The sequence below is a fragment of the Hippopotamus amphibius genome, chromosome 1, assembly GCF_030028045.1.
Source record: "Hippopotamus amphibius kiboko isolate mHipAmp2 chromosome 1, mHipAmp2.hap2, whole genome shotgun sequence".
NCBI classification, from domain to species: Eukaryota; Metazoa; Chordata; class Mammalia; order Artiodactyla; family Hippopotamidae; genus Hippopotamus; species Hippopotamus amphibius.
In genome coordinates this window covers 61,417,608-61,432,557 of record NC_080186.1, presented here as the reverse complement: position 1 = coordinate 61,432,557, position 14,950 = coordinate 61,417,608, and the positions used below count along the sequence as shown (strand labels likewise).

At 32.3% G+C, this 14,950-nt stretch overlaps 1 protein-coding gene across 2 annotated transcripts in view; it reads left to right on the top strand.

Annotated features, from left to right (window-relative positions):
- PRKACB (protein kinase cAMP-activated catalytic subunit beta) overlaps positions 1-14,950 on the top strand; it is a 128,160-nt gene that overhangs the window by 51,281 nt on the left and 61,929 nt on the right. The window contains exon 1 of one of the 2 annotated variants that reach the window (XM_057714929.1): positions 3,800-4,049. The exons of the other annotated variant lie outside the window; for it this stretch is intronic. Within the exon in view, the coding sequence (XP_057570912.1) occupies positions 3,866-4,049 (184 nt within the window). The 5' untranslated portion in view covers positions 3,800-3,865. Of the gene's footprint in view, positions 1-3,799; positions 4,050-14,950 lie in introns of those variants that run through there. 2 annotated transcript variants of the gene reach the window in all.

Here is a 14,950-nt window from a genome sequence, read left to right as displayed (position 1 = left end):
GAGCCCGTGCTCCGCAACAGAAGAAGCCACTGCAATAAGAAACAAAAAGCAGCCCTGCTTGCCACAACTAGAGAAAGTCCATGTGCAGCAATGAAGACCTAGTGCAGCCAAAAATAAAATAAATCTTAAAAAAAATTTATATGGAAAGGTTAATAAACTGTAATAGCCAAAACACTTTAGAAAAAAAAATGTTGAAAGATTTATACAATCGGATTTAAAACTTACTAAAATGCCACAGTAACCAACACAGTACACTGTTGATGAAAGAATGGACACATAGATCAGTGGAACAACATTGAAAATCCAGAATAGACCCACACAGATATGGTTAATTGATTTTTGACAGAGGTGCAAAGGCAATTCAATTGTAAATGGATACATAAGTTGTGGTAAATCCATAAAATGGAATGCTACTCAGTAAAAAAATTAGTAAGCCATTGAAACACAGTATGGATGAACCTCAATTGTTATGCTGTGCTAAATGAAAGAAGCCAGACTTAAATAGTTGAATCCATTTATAAAAGGTATGAATCCATTTTGGGAAAGGCAAAACTATAATTCGAAAGCTTTTATTTGAAAAGCAGGTGTCATGGTCATATCATTTGCCCTCCACATGGAACAAATACGTTATTTACATATCAAATATACTTCCATGTTTTTCTTTTCTTTAACCTTCAAACTCTAAAGTACATAGTTCTACTTCACCCCAGTGTGACTGTAAACGTAAACGTGGACAATGAAATTGCATGACTGTAAGGTGACCATCTGAATGGAAACATTCTCACAGCAGAATCTCAGACTCTGGACCGTATGTCCAAGAACCATTCCCACCTCCTACCATCTTTTATCCCTACTTCCCCATCCTTGTTTGAAAAAATCTTTACTTGTGGTAATCATTATTGTCAGTACAAAGGAGCCTTGATCTAAGAAGTAGAAGACATAGGTGGCTTTGGGCAAGTCACTTAAAATATTTATGAGTTTGTTTTCTCATCTTAAAATAAAACTAATAATACCTGTCCTGCTTACTTCATTTATAAAGATCTGATGAATCAATGGAAACCATTTTATATGTTGTAAAATGCTTTGTAAATGTAAGGTATCATTACTATTATTAAAGATAAGAAATAAACCAATGTTTTGTGATATGGCAATCAAAGGAGGTTCAACTCGGAAAATTATAATTTCTAAAATTAAGGCAGAATGAATAATAAGGACTTTTATAACTTCAAAGTTGATTACCCTCTAGTTTTATCATACATTATTTAAACTATTAATATATGTTATTACAGCAAATTTTGGGTACAGGGCTAGACATCTTAGCACAAATGTAAGTTCTGAAAATACCATCAGGAAGGATAGCAAGCAATATATTCCTTAAGATTAATGTGAATTATGAAAGAACTCAGTTTTAGTTAAAGCTGTAGTTGTTTCTTTCTAGCAGTAGATGCCAGTAGAGTTCTTTAATAAAAATCAAACTGCCTAAGTACTTCCATAGCAACAGCTTCCTGGTCACATTACCATATATAGAAACATTGCACTAGGGACTAAAGATTCTACTTTCTATAAGGATTTTGTAACATAAAAAACAAGAAGAAAAATGTATAAATGAAAAATGTATAAATTTAAAATGTAGTGTTTTCTGGATACTCATCTGGTGAAGATTACTTTCTTCTTCCTATAGTAACTTTGTTATAAAGCTTATACGTTGCTTTAAATAAGTTAAACTTAGTGTTCTAATTAGAAATCTGGAATATCTGTACGAAACTCAACAGCGTTAGATGTAAGTCTGGCTAGACATGTTGTGTTAAAAATGAATATTGTGGGGCTGAGATGTTAGAATTAACTTGTACTTTTGACAAGGGAATACCAGGAGCATAATATTTTGGGGAGGTTGATTTGTCAGAGATGAGTGATTGAAAGGAGTGGCTGGAAGCAGGAAAAAACAAGTTATTTTAGAAATCCACATTTACACTAATAAAAATGAAACTCAAAGAATGAATAAAAGTTAGTGACTGACTGAATATGAAGAAGTTAAGTGACATTACTTCTATTGCTGTTATCTCTATATATGAACAGCTAGGTGGTTGGATAATTTATAAATATCATCCTATCATAAATAAAATTAAAATACCTTCAAGTGTTTGATTCTACTTAGACCTTTAATTTATTAAAAATGAATATTTCAACGTAATGTTTAATGAGTATGTAATACATGCATTACATTTATGAATTCAAGTAACTTACAATTTGAGACATAAATTTATAAACAGCAAGGTTTAGTATAAAATTACGAGAGAGAGAGAGAGCAGTGGAGAGAGCAGTTTATTTTTCTAGGAAGTATATGGGAAACTTCAGTGAAGAGATGACATTTTCAGTGAGCCTTGAGGTTGAATAGAATTTATCCCAAGAGACCAAGTCAAAGAATACAGGAATTTTATCCACTTATGCCCATACAAAGAGAGTTCATACTCTGTAGATGTTTATTAAAGACTGCAGACACCTGTTGAGGGTCTGTTTTGTGTGAAGTCGGATGTTAATAAAGAAATCATTATTATATACAGAAATATTTATCAGAAAGCTAAAAGTTAAGAAGTTTGATCTTGTAGATACTGTTGCCTGTTTGTTTAGATTGATACTAATGTTATTACACAAAATAAATATACAAATGAGCTGTCATTTGGCAAAATTCATTAGTGAATGTTTCCTCTGTGTGTGTGTGTTGTGTCCTAATTTGATTACATTATTATTCTTACTTATTCTGTTTGTCATTATTGTTTCTATTCTGTTTATTAAGCAGTAGGCAGGAAATCTTAAGTTTTTTTTAGATAGATTTTTAAAAAGGTCCTTCTTTCCCTTCCTCCCTCCCTTCCTTCCTTCCTTTTCTTCTTCCTTCTTTCTTTCCCTTATTTAAAGCTTCCAAAGACAAAACCACACAAATTTATCATCCTTTAATAAGTGTCAGAAGGCAAGTAGTCAGAATCATTGTTAAATGTCACAGGTTACTTTTTCGTGCAAATGGACAGTTTACTCTTAACTGAAGGAGTTGTTTCCAAGTGAGACCCCTAAGTCAGGGATCGGGTAAGTGGTAGTCCTCAGTGTTAAGTTTAAAAATTAACATGTCTCTCTATACACTAATATGTATAAAAGAGATAACTAATGGGAACCTGCTGTATAGCACAGGGAACTCCACTTTGCTGTACAGTAGAAACTAACACAACGTTGTGAAATAACTATACCCCAATTTTAAAAAAAGCCATCACTAACCCGTTGAGTTTTTTTAAGTGCTAGGTCAGATTTTTGTTAAAAGTTATGTGTTATAAATTTGTTTTTTAAGTGTTTTATAATATCTATTCCATACCAGCTTTCAATGAAAAGTTAATTGTTTATAAGGATTCATAAAATCTATACCAATCTATATTAGCTGATTTCCTGGATAAAACACAACCTTTTAAACATACTATATTTGGAGAGTGGTTTGGCCTTCAGTTGTTTGTATAGGGTTGTAATACATGTTTAGCTAGTTTTTTCCTTTTTAAAAAACATGTTTTCAACTTACTATCTATATGTAAAGCTTTATATTTAATATTCTCATTAACCTGTGTATTAATATTAAAACATAAACATAGAGCCTTTTAGGATGATATTGCAAGTCTTTAAAATCTTCGCCTCCTAGTTGAGTTTTGCTAAGAAAGGCTCAGTAATGTGCTGTTTTATATTAACAGGAAACAGAACAGCAGTAGTGGTTTGAATACCCTGCAAACAGGAAGTTTGACACATGCATAGCTCTTAGCTTCTGTGTAAGAAGTTGTTGAGCTCCTTCTGGAAATATTTTCAGTTACTTTAAGTTAAGTGTTAATACACATGAATGGCAGCTTATAGAGAACTACCCTGTAATCAGTGTACAGGTACAACTGCTCTTCAGAAATTGGAAGGTTTTGCTAGCCGATTATTTCATAGACATTCCAAAGGTACTGCACATGATCAGAAAACAACTCTGGAAAATGACAGCCTTCATTTCCCTGAACATACTGCCTTATGGGACAGATCAAGTAAGTTTTTTTTTTTTTTGATGATACGTTGTAACTAGAAGCTAAAATACTAATTGAAGTTTTAAAATTAAACACAGAGAACTATGGGTTTTGAGGTTTTGTCTTTTTGTAATTTGCACAAGGATGTTTTGCAAGGTATAGTTAAAAAAAATTTACAAAAGCTTAATTATAAGTTGAGCTCATGGTTTTGTTTTAAATGTGATTAGTTAAGTTGAATATCAGTTGGAAAATTTTCTACAAAATTCTTATTTCTAGTGTATTTTTTTTGTTTTTATTTTATTCTTTTGTTCTTATGTAAAAGTGAAATGCCTACTTTTAAGAAAAATGATCAGTTTATTTTTTAAAATGTCTTGGATTTATAAGCCTTAAAATTCAAACAGGGCAAAGGGACTCGAATTTATAATTTAATTTTTATTATATTCGCCATATTTTATTTTTAAATGTATGTGTGAAAGTTACTTTAGTTTAGCAAGCAGGATTTATAATATGAAAGCATAGTATGATTATTCTATGTGTAATCTCATATTTATAATGTTATAAATAACAGAAGCTTTCATATGGAGGGGGAAAACTTGTTTATGCATGCATCACATTCTTTCCAGGCATGTTAAAATGTTCAGACTTACTGCTTTGCTGAAATGGTGATACGTAATGATTTTTTGTGATATGCACTTTTTAAAGGATACATTTCACATATAAATAATATGAGTGCCGCCATTCCACATCTCACCTTGGATCCTCCCCAAGGTATTTTTGTCACTCTGATTAAAGGAACAGTAGAATTACTCTGGTACTTTTTAGTGTGTTTGATCACCGAATAACACTAAGTTTTGCCTCTTTCTGTTTATATACTCCATAGCAGTTAAGGAAGAAAACTCAGCTATAAAAAAGCAAGAAAAAAACAAGAATGGCTTACAAAATTGACTCCTTTGTTTATGTAGTATCTTCATAGTTCCACAGAAGCTTATTTTATTTATTTATTTATTCATTTATTTATTTTTACTGCATCAGAAGTTTTTACCTTCTTCAAGCTATGTTAGGGAGAAAGTAAAGAACATATATTTGTACAAATTTTTTTTTCACTCTAGTGGTTTTGATTCTTTATAATTAATCCTTACTATATAGCAAGTTGATGGATGAGGAATCTGAAATATCTTCAAGGTAATGAACTGTTGAATATTGAAATAGTAGTGCATTATTAAAATTTACCATGAAATGTTTGCTGTTCATTCTGCTTGCCCTATTCTGTTAAATTGCAGTTTCCTAAGGCCTTTTGGAGATCATTTTTATGCATTTCAAGGACCTTTTAATTAAACAGTCAATGAGGAATGAGGACAGTACTGACTTAGTACACTAATCCCTGTTTCTCCAAATAGTGGGTGTTTGGTAAATGTATTTCAAATGAATGAATATCATGGGCTTTTAATAATTATGTTTGAATTATACTCTCACCATTTTTAAAATGTATGGGGCTTGTAACATTTTCTGAGAAACATTTTAAAATCTAGCAATTGAAGATAATATCATGAGTTATGATTTCTTTTGGAAAAACAGACATAAAATGCTGTTAATATTTTTCTTTATTGTGATGTCACAAAATAAGTGGGGTCATAGTGCACAATGAAATTAGGTGCAAACCTTGTAGCCATTTGAATAACAGGCATTATATAAGAAATACTTAAAGAGTAATTGAATGTTCATTAATCAAGTATTCTTTCACTTTCTCTTTCGTATCGCAAAATAGCAAAATAGACATGGTAATTATATATATGTAGTGATGAGTATGGTAAGCACAAAGTTCTAGTTTCCTGTTTGGAATGTGTTAATGTAGAGGAGAAAATATGAATACAACAGAAACAGAAATCCTTTTGTTTCAAAATTCCAAGGTTTATTTTCATGGTGAAAACACAAATTTTTGTTCACTTATAGTGTGAGTTATGGAAGGAGTTTGACAGTATGAAGTTTTCGTACAAACCACATTCTTCAAAGTTACTTAAAGCAGTTTACTTGCATGACTTGTTTGACGAGAAAAAGGAATGTAATATCTCCTGATGATAAGTTCTCTGAGTATGCTTGTTCCAAAAGTGCTATTTAAGAAATCAGCTAAGCACAGAAACTACATGTAATTTTATAAAAATTAGGTTTGTGAACTATTGAGTAAAGATTAATTACCAATCTAGGCACGTATGAAATGTAACAGTTTTAATCCAAGTTTCTTTATTCTCCATTGACATTAAATATAGGAAGAAATACAAAATATAGGCCATACAGTGGTTTCCAGGTGCACTACATATGTTTTTATCTTTTACTATTAAATTAAGTAACAGGAATTCCTGTTTGATAACATAAATGTTTAGCAGCTGATTCCATGCACATAAAAGTACATGAAGTTCACAGTAAAAACATGAAGGAATCTGCTTTTTTATATTAATTCAGAATGAATGGGAGTATTGACATTCATTGAGTTCTCTTTCTAGCAAATTTATTATGGTTAGCTTTTAAATCTTTCTTTGATCATAAACAGTGTATTGTTACACAATGCTGAACTTGAGTGAAGTTTTGCACACTTTAAATCTTTAACTTTACACATTTAATGTCTAATTACAACATTTTAAGGACTAAATAGACAAATACCATCCAACATTTTACCTATTCTCCTTTCCCATGAATTGACAGGCTATTTCTGTGGCAGATGCAAATCCATATTAGTGAAGCTTAGATTGAAATACTATATTGAACAAATGAGCAAATTTTTTTGTATGAATTTTTTTTCTGGTAGAATCAGAGCTAAAGTGGTTGTAATAAACCACTTCCTCTAGTTAGTTTTACCTTTCCAAAGCTCATAGTCTTTAAGGCAGTTCATGCCCATACTTATTTCTTGGTATACTAAATCTGTATCATTGTAGCTTCTAAACTAAAAGACCTCCTACATTACCTTTTTTTGTTTGTTTTAATTGTTATTGGAGTATAGTTGATTTACAATGTTGTGTTAGTTTCAGGTGTACAGCAAAGGGAATCAGTTATACATATATACATATATCCACTCTGTCAATATTGTGAAAATGGCTATACTACCCAAAACAATCCATAGATTCAGTGCAATCCCTATCAAATTACCAACAGTATTTTTCACAGAATTAGAACAAAAAATTTTACAATTTGAATGGAAACACAAAAGACCACGAATAGCCAAAGCAATCTTGAGAAAGAAAAACAGCTGGAAGAATTAGGCTCCCTGATTTCAGGCTGTACTACAAAGCTACAGTTATCAAAACAGTTTGGTACTGGCACAAAAACAGAAATATAGACCAATGGAACAGAATAGAAAGTCCAGAGATAAACCTATGCACCTGTGGTCACCTAATCTATGACAAAGGAGGCAAGAATATACAATGGAGAACCTAAAGAATTTTAACTAGAATAATAAAGGAAAAGTTAACTTCCTTATTCTACTACAGGGAAATGTATTTAGCTACTATACATCTTCTGTTGGAGCTGGGCACTTAGAGTTAACACTTTTTTTCAGGACCTTTTTTTTAACTGAAGTGTAGTTGATTTACAATTTTTTTTGTGTTAATTTCAGGTGTACAGCATAGTGATTCAGTATTTTTGCAGATTCTATTCCATTTAAGGTTATTTTAAGATAATGGGTATAAGTCCCTCTGCTATATATTAAACGCTTGTTGCTTTTCTGTTTGATGTATAGTAGTTTGTATATGTTTATCCCATACCTCTAATTTGTCCCCCACTTCTTTCCTCTCCCCTTTGGTAACCACAAGTTTGTTTTCTATGTCTGTAAGTCTGTTTCTGTTTCTGTCTGTGAGTTAGATTTGTCTTTTTCTGATTTATTTCACTAAGCATAATATTCTCTAGGTCCACCCATGTTGCTGCAAATGGGAGTATTTCATCTTTTTTATGGCTGAGTATTATTTCATTGCATGTATATTTATACCACATTTTCTTAATCCAATTGTCTGTAGATGGACATTTGGGTTACTTCCATGTCTTGGCTATTGTAAATAGCGCTGCTATGAATGTTGGGGTGCATGCATCTTTTCAAATTATTGTTTTCGTTTTTTCCAGATATATACCCAAGAGTGGAATTGCTGGATCATATGGTAGTTCTATTTTTAGTTTTTAGAAGAACCTCCATACTGTTCTCCATAGTGGCTGTGCCAATTTATATTCCCATCAACAGTTTACGAGATTTTCCTTTTCTCTACATTCTCTCCAACATTTGTTATTTGTCAGTTTTTTTGATGATAGCCATTCTGTCTGATGTGAGTTGATACCTCATTGTGGTTTTGATTTGCATTTCTGTTAATAATTAGTGATGCAGAGCTAACACTTTTGGTCACTATGTGAACATGGCAATGAATAGTCAGACAATGGAATCCCTTTATAACAACAGTGGTTATTTAAGATATTTCTTCTACCTGGAATTTCTTTTTCCTGCTACTGCCAAAAGTGACATTTGCTCATACTTTGACTCTTCTCACATATTATCTCTGTAACAAAATCACCAAAGTTTTCTGTTCCTCTGTTCTTTATCCTTTTTAGAATTCATGATCTCTTCCTGTGTTCTTATATCATCTTATACTCACTTCTATTATGTTTTATTTTATAGTATTAAAATTATATTACATTAGTCCTCAAGTTACCTCCTTCCCTGTTTGATTTTGAACTCCTAGAAGGCATAGAATTTTCAATTTATTTTTGTATTGACAGCATAGTTCTCAATACATGTTGAGTTGTTTGTTAGATTAACATTAAATATCATGTATCTATGCACGAAATAAACTATACATCACAAAATAGACTATACATAGAACAGAGTTAATAGTGATTATTTTGTGGTGGGATTGCGTGTGGTTTTTACTTTTTTCTTTGTTCTTTTCTACAGTTTGAAAGTTTTCTCCAATGAAGACACTATTCGGTAATCAGATTAAAAGGTTATTAGGGAAAAAGTGCTTCTCAAACTTTAGTGTGCATATGAATCTGCTGTGTAATCTCGTTAAAATGCAGATGCTGACAGTCTAGATGGGGCCTGTAAGTCTTCCTTTTTAACAGACTCCCAGGGGATGCTAATGCTACTAGATTGGGACCATACCTGAGCAAGATGCTGAGTATATACTCAATCTTCATTCTGTAACCATGTAGTATGGCAAACCACAAGCAAGTACAATATTCTCATTATTACACTTGATATAGTACTTGGCATTGTTAAACACCTCATGGAAACATTTTCTAATTTCAAATCATTTAATATCCCAATTTCTTAGTTTCACTATAAAGGCTGCTGATTACTCGTATTCTTGTAAGCAATCATGATAAAAATGCACAGGTAACACTGAAAAGTTCAATGTGCCTCCATTTCAAAGTGCCTCTGAAATGTGGTATTTACCAGGGTCAGATCAGCATTTTATTGCTTTTGGTCAGTGGCCACAGGCCTTTAAAATAAATTGCAAAGATTACAATAGAATACATTTAGAGAAAGCTTGTTAATGTAAGACTGTAGTACAAATTTCCACTGACCCTTAAATTTGGATCTCTCAGTACAGTGTTTCATAACATTTTTTCCTTATCGTGAAGATTTGTTCTACAATATCTTTTAAGATGGCTGTTTTGTATTCAGTCTTAAGGATGCACCACAATTTATTTAAACAATCACTAGCCATCTAGAGTGTTTTTAATTTTATGCTATTATATAAAAAATTACTGTGATAAATGTCCTTGTAGCTAGATCTTTGTGCATATCATTATTTTTATATTTTATAGGACAAATGTAGAGAACTGTTATAACCATTTTGAGGCTTTTGTGTTAAATTAATTGCATCCCAGATATACACGTAATATATTCTTTTGGAGTTAAATTTGTTTCAATATTCAGAGAAGACATGTTTAAATTCCCTAGTATAATTTTCTGGCACACAAAGTGTGCTTTATTTTTGTCTTTATCGTTAGTGTTTATTGAAAATTTTCCAGGTTTCAACATTGGTCAGTTGTTAGTAGCAAATGGCCTGAGAGACGTTTTAGTTGCTGAATAGAGCATTGTGGTAATCAACATACTATAATCTGCTTGGGTTGGAGATTCAGTTATATTATAAAGTATATCCTCTAATTCTGATTGTGCAGTATAGCAGTGACTCATACCACTTCACTCCCACATTTCCTTGGTAGAATATTGTTATATACATTATCACATGAAACATTTATTTACTATCTGTCAGGCATTGTTCTAAGCACGTTGCATATATTAGTTTATATAATCCTTTAAGAAACCCGATAAGATAGATAATATTATTATTCATATCTTACAGATAAAGAGACTGAAACACATTGAGGTAAAGTAATTTCCTCAAGGTATCATAGCTAATAGATAAAATTTGAACATAGGCAGTCTGGCTCCAGAGCCCATACTCTAAATCATCATTCTGTGAAATCTTTCTATATGTTTATAAGAAAAACCAGTTTCTGGGTCCTGTAGCAATGATTTCTGTCTAAGGTTTTCTGTTAGTTGCAGAGACATGGTGCATATTATGAGGACCCAGAAGACTAACAGGCTGGTCAGAGAGCTTTGAAAATAAAATACCATTTTAAAAGAGCTAATAATTTGAAACTGGAAGAATGATGCATTTTCTGAGGGAGTGAATATTACTTGCAAGAACTAAAACAATGGCTGCTTTTAGCTCTGGAGTCTGGTTATGGTTGTATAACAAGTGTAGCCCACTTGGGATACATATTAGGTCTCATCTTTGTAATATTCAATTTAATCACTGTACTCGGCTGCTCAAATTACCAGGACTTCTTGGGATCTTCTTCCAGCCCCCTTCAAGTATTGCTAAACTTCTGGGAGTTTACTCATTCCAGAGAGGCTAATCTTCTTTCCAAAGGTTGGATGAAGAAAGAGATGGGCATTTTGATTAGTATATAAACTGGTAATCTCATTTTCAGCTGTTATTTATTTTGCCACTGTTACATAGTTTCATGGTTTTAAACTGGTCCCAAAGAATTTGACGTGTCCTTGCTCCTTATGTAATTCCTCTGATACTTGTGGAGATCAGACTCTTAATGGGAGAATGTCTCCTTGTGGAGACACTGATTCTTTTTTTTTCTTTTTTGAGACACTGATTCTTTTTTTTTATATTTTATTTAAATTTTATTTTTTATTATTTCGCTACAGTCTTTAAGAAATCCTTGTACCCATTCATTAAAAAATTTTTAATTGATTTTTATTGGAGTATAGTTGATGAGACACTGATTCTTAATGGGAGGATGATCCACTCTTCCAGTGTTATACTTGTTCAAGGCTTATATCACAGATTTAGTTTCCTTAATTTATACTTATATGTTTAGTCATCCTGGCTTTATGCCAGGTTGAATGTGTGAGAAGGTGCTTTCGACTCATCCTCATGCTGTACCAAAATCGGCCTTCCTTTCTTGAACATCTTTCCAGGGATAGCAAACTGGTTGTTTGTGACCCAGATGTAAACCATAGATATGTTTTTTTGGTCCTCATGATATTTTAAAATAATGGAAAGTGATACCATTATTTTATATATGTGTGTAAAATATTGGTTTTAAAACAAGATATTTCATATTAATATCTGGACTTTCATATTCTTCAATCATTTGAAAAATTGCTTTCAGTGGTCTGTTATTCCCATAAGAGAACAAATGGACAGCACTGAATAACTTCTCTTTACTCAGGATTTATACTGTCCCATTTGCTCTAGCCTTAACTATTTCACTTCTTCTGTTGTTTTACCTGCCTGTCCTTGGTAGGCACTTGACTTTGGCCTCCAGAGCCCCTAATGTGAGCCTAAATCAACAGATTCTCCTTTCTTCTTTGATAAAGCTTATTTAGTGTGCCTTCTTACTCATGGGCCACAGATACTATCACTATCACTAAAATTGATGGAAGAAGTTCTGATAATACTGAACCTTAGAAAGAATGAGGTCTAGGTTTTGATCCCTCCTTTTCAAATTCCTATTTTATTTTTAATGCAGATCTACTTACCTTCTTCCCTTTCCTTATTAAGTTGTATGCTGAAGTGATTCTTCCCACAGCAAAGATCTGCTTCAGACTGACTCTACTTAGGTAGAGAAGCACTTAACAACTTTTTAAAAAATAGAAATATAATTTACATGCCATAAGACTCACTCATTATAAGTGTACAATTCAATGTTTATTAATAAACTTAGAGTTGTGCAGCCATCACTACAATTCAGTTTTAGAAAATTTTCATCACCCCCAACAATTTTGTACTCTTTTGCAATCATTCCCCACTTTCAGCTCAACCTCAGACAAACATTGATCTGTTTTCCATCCCTACGGGTTTCCTTTTCTGGATATTTTATAAAAATGGAATTATACAATATTTATAATCTATTGTTCCTGCCTTCTTGAAAGTAGAATAACATTTTTGAGGTTTATTTATCTTATAGAACATATCAAGAGTTGGTTCTGTTTTATTGCTGAATTATACTATGTTGTGTGGATATATCATTTTTGTTTATCCATTCAGCAACTGGTGAACATTAGGATTGTTTCCAGTTTTTTATTTATTTGGATAATCTATCTGCATGCAAGACTGGGGAACACATACTTTCATTTCTCTTGAGTTCATACCAAGGAGTAGAATTACTGGGTCATATGGTAAGTTTATGTTTGTCTTTTTAAGAAATTTCCAAATTGTTTTCCTAAGCAGCTTAATGTTTTACATTCCCATCAACAGTGTAGGAGAGTTATGGAAGGTTGTAGTTTCTTCCATTCTTTTTTTTTTTTTTTTGGCTGCATTTGGTCTTAGTTGTGGCAAGCACGCAGGATCTTTTTTGAGGTGTGCAGGGTTCTCTCTAGTTGTGATGTGGGCTCTGTAGTTGTGGCTCCAGAGTGCGTGGGCTCTGTAGTTTGTGGCATGGAAGGCTCAGTAGTTGTGGCCGCAGCATGTGGCGTCTTAGTTCCCTGACCAGGGATCAAACCCACATCCCCTGCATTGGAAGGCAGATTCTTTACTGCTGGACCACCAGGGAAGTCCCTTCGCATACCAAGTATCAACTTGGTATCAGTCTTTTTGATTTTAGTCATTCTGGTGTGTGTAAATTGGTATTTAATTGTAGTTTCAGTTTGTATTTCCCTAATGTTTCGTAATGTTGGGCATATTTTCATGTTTTTATAAACCATTCATGTATCTACTTTGGAGAAATGTATTTTCCAATCTGTTGCCCACTTTCAAAATTGAGGGGTTTTTCCTTATTATTATCAAGTCTTAAAAGTTCTTTATATATTCTGAATACAAGATCTTTACCAAATAAATAATTTGCAATATTTCTCTCCATTGGTGCCTTGTCTTATCTTCTCAAATGATGTCCTCGAAGAGCAAAAGTTTGTAATTTTAATGAAGTCCAATTTACCATTTTTTCCCTTAATGGATTTTTCTTTTGGTGCCAATTGTAAGAAGTCTTTATCTAATCCAAGGTAATGGAGATTTTTAGTCTATGCTTTCATCTAGAAATTCATTTTTTAAGTTGTTTTGTGTGAAGTGTGGAGTGGAGTTTTTTTGTTTTTGTCGTTTTTTCTTTTCTTTTTTTTTTAACTCATGTAGATATCCAATTTTTACTGCAACTTTTGTTGAAAACTTTTCTTTCTCCATTAGTCATGTTGGGACCTTTTGTCAAAAGTCAATTGACCATAAATGTAGGGGTTCACTTCTGAATTCTCAATTTTGTCCCAGTAATCAATGTATGTCTATCCTATGCCAATACCACATTGTCTTGGTTACTGTAGCTTTAAAAAAGAAAGCTTTGAAATCAAGTAGTGTAGGTCCTCCAACTTTGTTTTTTCCAAAATTCTTTTGGCTATTCTGGGTCCTTTACATTTCTGTATAAATTTTAATGTCAGCCTGTCAGTTTCTAAAGAAAAGCCCGATAGGATTTTCATAAAGATTTCATTGAATCTGTAGATTAATTTGTGAAGAATCTTCTCTTAACAGTATTGTCTTGCAATACATGAAGATGAAATAGCTCTCCATTTACTTAGATGTTCTTTAATTTGTGCAATTTTATTTTATTTTATTTTTAGTAAACAAGTCATGTTAAAATGTATTCCTAAGAATTTTCTGTTAATAACATTGTGAATGGAGCTGTTCATTTCATTTTTGGGTTGTTTGTTCCTAGTATATTAAAAGGTTATTGATTTTTATATACATCTATAATGTTGATAAACTTATTTATTAGTTCTAATAGTTTCTTTATACATTCCTTAGAATTTTATACATATAGAATCATGTCATCTGCAAAAAAGACAGTTTGATTTCTTTCTTATCAAATTGCCTTTAATATCTTTTCAAGTATGTTTTTTAATATCTTTTTTTTTCTTACCTCATTGCACTGGCTAGAACCTTTAGTACAAAATTGCGTAGAAGTAGTGAGTGCTGACATCCTTGCCTTATTCCCATTCTTAGGAAAAGTATTCTATCTTTCACCATTATGTATAATGTAAGCTATAGGGTCCCCCTTCCCACCTCACCCCCACAGTCACCCTTTATAAGCTTGAGGAAGTTCCCTTCTAGTCCCAGTTTGTTAAGAGGTTTTACCACAGCTATTGGATTTTGTGGAATGCCTCTGCTGTATATATTGAGATGTTTGTGTAGTTTTGTCTTTTTATTCTATTAATATGGTGTATTCCATTAATTAATTTTCAATGTTGAACCAACTTTGCCTTCCTGGGATAAATCCTGCATGGTCCTGGTGTATAATCCTTTTTATATACTTCTGAATTAGGTTTGCTAATATTTTGATAAAGATTTTTGCTTTGTAATGCATATTAATCTGTAATTTTCTTTTGATCTTTGTCTAGTTTTGACATCAGACCTCATAGAATATATTGGGAAGTATTACAT